Source organism: Perca fluviatilis, chromosome 2, assembly GCF_010015445.1.
Source record: "Perca fluviatilis chromosome 2, GENO_Pfluv_1.0, whole genome shotgun sequence".
Taxonomy (NCBI): Eukaryota; Metazoa; Chordata; class Actinopteri; order Perciformes; family Percidae; genus Perca; species Perca fluviatilis.
In genome coordinates this window covers 37,567,603-37,576,501 of record NC_053113.1, presented here as the reverse complement: position 1 = coordinate 37,576,501, position 8,899 = coordinate 37,567,603, and the positions used below count along the sequence as shown (strand labels likewise).

The following is an 8,899-nucleotide window of genomic DNA, read 5'->3' as shown; positions in this document are numbered from 1 at the left end:
TATACTTCTATACCACGTTTAAAACAATTTTGATTGTGGGACTTTGACATGAAATGGAGTATTTTTACATTGTATTGGTACTTTTACTTTAATAAAGGATCTGTCAATACATGAATTGATTGCAGCTTCACCAGACATCTAAGGTGTTAATGTGAGTGACTACATCAATGTAAAACAGAGTCTCTTTGTTAGAGTACATATTATTACAACACTCCTGTGGTTTAAAATACTTTTTTAATTCATGGTATCACTCAACCATCCAAAATACGGGGCTCCTAAAAATACATTTAATACAAGATACATTATTGTGGTCACAATCAAATGTACTTACTGTATGTTAGGGCTCAACATTTCTCCACTGGGCCCAGCTTTTACAAAAGCATCAGATATCAGCAACATACAGTATATCAGCCTGCACTATGTCTATACTCATATTCATACATTATCTGTGCTCTATTCTTATTGAAAAGGCACATTGGTAAAGGCACTGCTGCACAGGTCGGACACATCTAAACTCTGTCCATTTCTTGGCAGAAATAGCAAATGAAATGTACGGATTATTAGGTTTTTAAAGGACACTGTCAGCATGTATTATTTCTAGCATGATTAGGAAATTAGAATTTTAAGTTTCACTGATGTTTACTTATTACCACTTGAAATATATAAAAAAGGAATGCATATTTAAGGACATTATTTTCAAAATGTGGTATGCCCATTTCTGAGGAGAGAGGAGGAGGAGGAATATATCTTAAAATGGACCTATTCTGTAAAAGTATTTTGCAGACAAGCAAATATGGTATACACCGTGGGGATACTCTTCTATCACTCCATATTAAGTCTAACTACTGGTGATAATCAATATCAGTATTGATTGTGCTGCTGCCTGCTCATTGTAGAGGGTTTCTCATGGTGCCCACTTCCTGAGGAGTTCAATTATCAGACTGCTAGATGGCAGGAAGACCCAGCTTCAGCCCTACTTGTCTTTTTTTTTTTGCTTTATATATGTACGCTGTCATATTGCTACTTGTATTTTTATTTTATTTTATTTCACTCCTCTGTTGTTATGTAATGATTGTGTTATATGTTGGGACCCCCTCGAAAACGAGATGATACATTGCAAGGGGTTTATCCTAATAAACTAATTTTGAATATGAGAACCATAAGGGACTATTAATTGTCCTGTGTTCCTGTGTGTTGAATTGGTCCTCTACCAGCTCAGTCACAGCCCAGTATCCCTTCAGCCACAAATGGCATCATAGAGACACAGAGAGAGAGAACGTACTGTACTACTTTCTCTCTCTACGCATGCAAATGTTAAAGATATGGCATCATATCTAGGGAGTCAGCTAAGATTGTTAGCGACTGGCAATGCAATTTTGCATTTCAAATAGGCCTATGTGGAAATTTTTTATCACATGTTTTTTTAAATGACTAAAGGAATAGTTTGACACTTTTGGGACATGTTTACTTGCAGAGATTTAGACGAGAAGATTGATGCCACTCTCATATTTGTACATCAAGGCTACATCCAGCTTAGTTTAGCTTAGCTTAGCTTAGCTTAACTGGAAACAAGAGGAAACAGCTAGCCTGGCTCTGTCCAAAGGCAAAACCAAATAGTACCTCTGTATCTCACAAATCAACACGTTATATCTTGTTGTTTACCTCTGTATGGAGAGAGTCTAGCTGTTTCCCCCTGTTTCAAGTCTTTATGCTAAGCTAAGCTAAGCTAACTGTCTGTTGGCTGTAGCTTCATGTTTAGCTTACTGTAGCCTACAGACATGAGAGTGGTATCAATCAAGAAAGAGAAAAAGGCTTATTTCCCAAAATGTCAAACTACTCCTTTGAGGTTACAAGATGCTAAAATGTATGTTTAAGTAATAATTTGACATTTATGGGAATATGCTTATTTTTGCTGAGAGTTTGATCAAAAGATTGATACCACTCCCATGTCTGTACTAAGGTTACAGCCATTACCAGTTTGACTGGAAACAAGGCCTGGCTCTGCCTTCCAGCACCTCTAAAGTTCACTATTTAACATATGTACTGTTGTGTACATGTACTGATTCTTTTTTATCATTGGACAGAGCCAGGCTACTTGTTTCCCCTGGTTTCCATTCTATATGCTAAGCTAAGCTAACTGGCTGCTGGTGTAGCTTCCGTACAGACATGAAAGTGGTATCAATTGTCTCATCTAATTCTTTCCAAGAAAGCAACTAACTAACATATATCCCAAAATGTTGACTTATTCCTTTACACGATACATAAAGTAATTTTAATATAGAGTAAAAGTGCTACATTTCTGACTTTTTCAACATTTCTGAACAAGGCTGCATCTTGTTTGTTTTAGTTTTTTTGGGGAGGGATTCTTTGGCAATGAGACACAACAAGGGAACCTGTCGTCACGAAAATTGGTGTCAGTTTGAAAAATACAAAATGTGTAAACTCCCACCCTAAATAACAACACAATAGCCTATTAGGTCTGTAAACCTTCCCCAGTCAATCACAGGGAAACTTTTTGGAGTTGTTGTTATACGATCCATTGTGTCCCATAGATTTCTTACTCCGGGGCAAGAAGTCTGCACGGAGCAGGCGGTAGAAATAAATCAGGATCATAATATCCATCACTATCATGGAGATGAGGAAGAATAAACCGTTGGTCAGCCAGGTGTAGTTGTGGATGAGGTACCAGGTGAGGTAGGCCTGGGTGCCCATGCGGAACGTGATGTAGGTGAGGATGTTGACGAGTTTGTTGATGCGGTACATGGAGGAGAACTGAGCGCCCCCCAGCTTCATCAACAGCCTCAGGTGGAGGGTAACACTGTTGACCTCCACAAAGAGAGCGAGTACAGCGCCGGCTACATACAGCTCAGTGTAGAGGGAGTACAGGAAACACGAGATCACCTGAGGAGAGACACGCACAGAGAGATAGATGTGTTTTTAGAGGTAATCTCCTGTGATCAAGTTATATTTGTCTTTATTTGCATTTGCCTTGCTTTTATCGGTTGCTTTTTCATTTAAGGCATATTGTAAGCAAATCCTAAACTGTCACAAAAAACTTGTGTTGTGCATCAAAAAAAATGTAAAACTCACAGAAGTTAAGTCTAAATTCTAGTGAAGAAGCCAACGTTTTCAAAAAATACCAAATATGTTGGGCTGAATGTTTGGGATAATGCATATAAAATCAGTTGTGTCAATACTTATTTCCCCTTGCTCTGGATCGGTTTGTTCTTTGGATAAGTCATTAATAATGAAATGGTATTCAGTAAAAATCCATAGCAGCATATGCAACAAATCTTTAAGCCTTAATGTATAACACAGGGTATTACAGTATGCAGGATTTCTTACAACATAACCAAAGTTTTTATTTTCTTATATATTTGGTGACATTTAGAAACTAGAGCTAAAATCAAATCAACAAAATAACACTTTACTTTCTCTTCTTCTCGGTCACTCTTATAAACACACATGTGAAACCTGTTCAGATCAACTATAGCTGAGCTTCACATAGTGACTCCGTTATCTTATCTGAACCTTAAATGCGTAAACCTTGATTGTATTCAAAAAGACAAGAAAAGAAAACGTGGCATACAGGCATGCTGTCTTACCACCACATGATGGACTAGGAATTCCCATGATGCTTTAGTATGTCCTGTCAGGATAATATCACCTGCATCCTGCACAAAGTATCCTGAGAGGGCAGAGAAAATGATACTGTCTCTGTCACTGGTATGAGAGGAAGAGGACAGGAAGTAGATGAGTTTGAGAATAAAATGCATTTTACATTTTACTGTGCATTTGATTTTCATATTTTAGGTTAGGTGGAGCTGGCACTGTAAACAGTTTCCAACCATAGTGAGTGTGTTGTTTTAATGTTTTACCGCACTCCACTATAAAAACCGATATACTGTAATAACAAGTAATTAATGATCAAAAGTAGCAATTTCAGCTTCAAGAAACAACACATGGATAAAATAATCTCTTAGATATGATGATGTGAAACATGTTCCCAACATGTTGAACCTGTTTAAATCAAAATAACACCAGCTTTTAATTTTTACATGTGTCCTTTTTGTAAACTAGAAATGCAAACATTGACTTTTTGCCACTAACTACTTCTATCATGACATGAATCTAAAGATCTACTTTCTATCTGTGTCACTTGTTAATCAAGAGACATTAACAGTTCTTGTTTTTATGTTGTTGTCTTTTAGCATTTGCATAATCAACTTTTATTGTATAGGGCCAAATATGTATGTATTATTGATAGCTTAATTGTTTTATCTCTTTTTAGGGTGACCTCTTACCATCAGTCCAGGGACAGTGGATGTAAAATAGCCTTCAGGCTCATTCTGGCACATTTTACTTTTATGTATTATTAGTGTGTAATATAGTATATATATATATATATATATATATATATATATATATATATATATATATATATATATATATATATGAAATAAATAAATAAGAGTCAATGTTTATATATACATATATGAAATAAATAAATAAGAGCCAATTTTTGCTTAAAGGTCCCATGACATGGTGCTCTTTGGATGCTTTTATATAGGCCTTAGTGGTCCCCTAATACTGTATCTGAAGTCTCTTTTATATAGACCTTTGTGGTCCCCTAATACTGTATCTGAAGTCTCTTTTATATAGACCTTAGTGGTCCCCTAATACTGTATCTGAAGTCTCTTTTATATAGACCTTAGTGGTCCCCTAATACTGTATCTGAAGTCTCTGTTATATAGACCTTAGTGGTCCCCTAATACTGTATCTGAAGTCTCTTTCCCATAACTCAGCCTTGGTGCAGAATTACAGCCACTAGAGCCAGTCCCATAATGAGCTTTCCTTAGTATGTGTCATTTCTGTGTCTGTAGCTATTGAGGAGAAGAGAGGGGGGGGGGGGCAAGGTGGAGGGTGGGGGTGTGGCCTTGACCAACTGCCACTTTGCTCGTTTGAAAGCCATGATGTCTCTCTCTCTCATGGGTGGGCCAAATTCTCTGGGCGGGCAAAGCAGAGAAAGGGGAGGTAACCTTCCTCCTTATGACCTCATAAGGAGAAGATTCCAGATCGGCCCATCTGAGCTTTCATTTTCTCAAAGGCAGAGCAGGATACCCAGGGCTCGGTTTACACCTATCACCATTTCTAGCCACTGGGGGACCATAGGCAGGCTGGGGGGAACTCATATTAAAGTGCCCATATTATGAAAAAAACACTTTTTCTGGGATTTGGGGTGTTCTTTTGTGTCTCTGGTGCTTCCACACACATACAAACTTTGAAAAAAATCCATCCATGGTGTTTTGAGTGAGATACGGTTTCTGAATGTGTCCTGCTTTCAGTCTCCTAGTGAGCTGTTCAAAATCGGCCTCGGACTGTGACGTCACAGTCCGGAAATGAGCTGGCTAACCACAACCGTTAGCTTGTAGCGTTAGCCGGCTAATGCTAGCGGCGTAAGCCGCGTAACGCTTAGCATGCTACGTCGTTCTCAATAGCAAAGCACTGCTACAACACACACAAGTTCACCATAATCTACAAAAGAACTACTTACATGTGCGCCCTCATTTAGAAGTCTCCCAGCTAATCCTGCCTTGTAACTGACCAAAGTTGGAGAAACAGCCTTTCTTTTACTGTCTCTAGAGTTAGCTAGCTGACATGCTCTACATCTGAGCTACTGCGTGTAGAGTGCAATCAAAGATAGTACAGAAGAAGAAGATGAAAAGAGGTCTCACTCTGTAGCTAAAACAGAAACCAGGTGAAAAGAGGATCTGCAGCAGTGAGAGAGAGCTGTGCAGTACAACTAAAATATGGTGTTTTTTGAAAATTAAACCATGTAAACCTATTCTGGTACAACCTTAAAATACAGTTATGAACCTGAAAATGAGCATAATATGGGCGCTTTAATGTTAAAAAACCTCATAAAGTGACATTTTCATGCCATGGGACCTTGAACCGATCTGACAGCAGTTAAAAGTCTCTCTTCATCATTATTGTTAGAAGACGCCAACTAAACAATTCAAAGCATAACCACGGATATTAAAGTGTGTAGGCCCCATTTAGCTGGAAGTATTCAAGTGACTAAGAGTCCTTTTGTTCCTGTGTATGAGTGACACGCGGTTGCTAATGATACACACAACCAGCCTCTACAGAACATGACCTCCACTGCCTGGCCCGGTTGGCCTCAGTGGAGCTAGCTGCTGTTTGCAGTTCTAAGGGCTGATCTCCACAGATTTGTGTCTTCATGGTAACACATAAGAGACTTAACCACATACAGTACAGCTCAACTAGACCACAGAGTCCTCTGTGTTTTATCTTTGGTGTCCGTGGTGATTTAGAGGAGACGCCCATTCGTCTGTTCTGAGAGTCAGATGAGAGGGGCGGATCTTTATGTTTTTCCTCTGACAAGCAACAACTGGAAAGGTGGCGGTCTATGCCCCCAAGATAAATTCAAGTCTCAAGGATGGAAGAGAAAATGCCGTCAATCACCTCATCCCCCACGACTCTCTCTTGTGCTGTAAACAAGAGCTGCAACGATCAGTTGATAAAAAGATTTACAGAAAATCAGTTTGCAACTATTTTGACAATCGAATAATCATTTTAGTCATTTTTTTAAGCACAAATGCCAAACATTTGCTGGTTTCAGCTTTTCCCATGTGTAGATTTGATCGTTACCTTTGTGATACATGATATGTTTGAGTTTTGGACTGTTAGTTGCAGAAAACAATATATGAAGACACTACCCTGGGCTGTAAGAAGTTATAACTTAAGCACTTTTAACAGTTTTCTGACATTTTAGACAAAACTATATATAAATTAATGAAAAAAATAAGCAATAATGGAAATAGGGCTGCAACTAACAACAATCTGTTTTTCTATTATTTTTGTCAATTAATCCATTAGTTGTAAGGTCTATAAAATGAAAATCGTGAAAAATGTGGATCAGTGTTTCCCAAAGCCCAAGATGACGTCCTCACATGTCTTGTTTTGTCCACAACTCAAAGATATTCAGTTTACCGTCACAGAGGAGAGAAGAAACTAGAAAATATTCACATTTAACAAGCTGCCAGCAGAGAATTTGTACCCAAACCAATCAAAATAGTTGGAGATTAATTAAATAGTTGACACCTAATCGATTATTCTTTTGCAGCTCCAAATGAAAATAATCCTTTGTTGCAGCCCTACATCAAACACTACAACTGACTGAATATTTGTAGAAAAGTTCACAAACACATTTATTTAATTTTTCATTTAAACCAAAACCAGACAGTTGTTTTACTTGTCTTCCTGAAATGTTGTTGTTTCCCATGATGCATTGAGTTCACTCACCTGTCGAAATGCAGACGAGCAGGTAGGACAGAGGGGTGTTGTAAGAGTGAATGTTGCTCAACATCTCGGGCCAAAGCACCACACTGGAGAGGGACACATGTTATGGATAGATGGATTGGCCTCACTCAGATATCAGCCTGATTAAGCAGATACATCAGGTGTTCTGCCTTTTTTAACCATTTGACCAATAGATATCCCTCATTTTAGTAGTTGGAGAAATAATTCTATTAATGTTTCATCATTTCATTTTGAAACCATTTACTATCTGGCTTCTATCTGTGTCTTTATAAATACCATTATTTCTACAATTCTAGGACTATTGTCCCCTCTGATTTTGCATTATACTTTGTCACTTCTTACTGCTGCTGGCAAAGGGGGCACACCTCAAAAACCAGGGTTGTCTGTCTCCTCCCTGTATAAACACACCATGGCAGAATTATTGTTAACAAATGACCTAGCCCTAATGTGACTGGTGAAGCAGTGTACTGTTCCACGTGTTTCCTTGGCCTTAAACCTACTTTCGAATGTGGAAACTTACTTTCTCTCAATTATTGCTAATTCACATATTCCTTAAAATGTATCATTACATAAGTGTGAGTGCAGACAGCCTAAGAAATATGACCATGTTCCATCTTCATAAAGTTAAAAGCTGAGTCACAATGGTCCCCGCCCCAAAAAAAGTTTCTCATGATGCTTGCACAAGAATCGTTAAGCCAGCAGGTTTTTCCAGTTGTTATGCAGGCTGTGGCTGGCAGTTGGCTGCATGTGAGGCTGAAGAAATGTATTTCTTTACAAACTTCAGAGTCACAAATTCACAAGTACAAGCAAATAGCAATACCACTTTTATGCAGCTCATACTGTACAGTGGTATTTCCCTCCCCACTTAAAAATGCCATTCTCTCCCCCGGCCCTTCCCTCACCATACTGAACATGTCCTTCTTTTCCAGGCTGCCACAGACTGTCACTGCTGCACTCACTCACACACACACACACACACACAAACACACACACACACACACAACACATCATGTGTACTGTGAATAGACAATGGTGTCCCAGTGTGGATGGATGGATAGAAGGGTGAATAGACGGATATTTGGATGAAAACTTACCAGGTCAGGGCCCATGTCCCAGTCAGCAGAGAGTGCACCACTGACACGCTGAGGTTCTTCCACTTCCAGGTGCTGAAGTCGTCCTGCCTCACCACTTTGGGCACAGGCAGCCTTTGCAGCAACCGGTGGATCACCCTGAACATCAGAGAGAACACCAGCACTGACGGGCCTGGGTGACTCTTCAACACAAGGACCAGAGCCTCCATCCTCTCCTCCTCGGCCCCTGCTCTCCCTCTGTCTTTGAGCGCTTGCTCTTATATCCTCTATACCTAACTCCCTTCGTCCTTTCCCCTGTTGCCTTTTTTCACGCTCCTGTCAACGGCCTCTCAGCTCGGTGATGGACAGATATGCACGGTATGAGATGGGAGTGTGTTCCAGGATCCTCTGCTTTGAAACTTTTTCCAAGTCTTCTTACCGCAGAGATGATGTCCGAGTTATGCTGCAGCCCTTTTCTTCTC

The 8,899-nt window shown here is 39.3% G+C and overlaps 1 protein-coding gene across 1 annotated transcript; it reads right to left on the bottom strand.

Moving 5' to 3' along the window:
- Positions 1-72: 72 nt before the first annotated feature.
- tlcd1 (TLC domain containing 1) lies at positions 73-8,899 on the bottom strand. The gene is made up of 4 exons (XM_039783799.1): positions 8,442-8,899; positions 7,330-7,412; positions 3,606-3,688; positions 73-2,901 (listed from the first exon to the last, which is right to left on the bottom strand). The coding sequence occupies exons 1-4, from the start codon at positions 8,645-8,647 to the stop codon at positions 2,497-2,499; spliced, it is 777 nt and encodes a 258-aa protein (XP_039639733.1). The 5' UTR covers positions 8,648-8,899; the 3' UTR covers positions 73-2,496.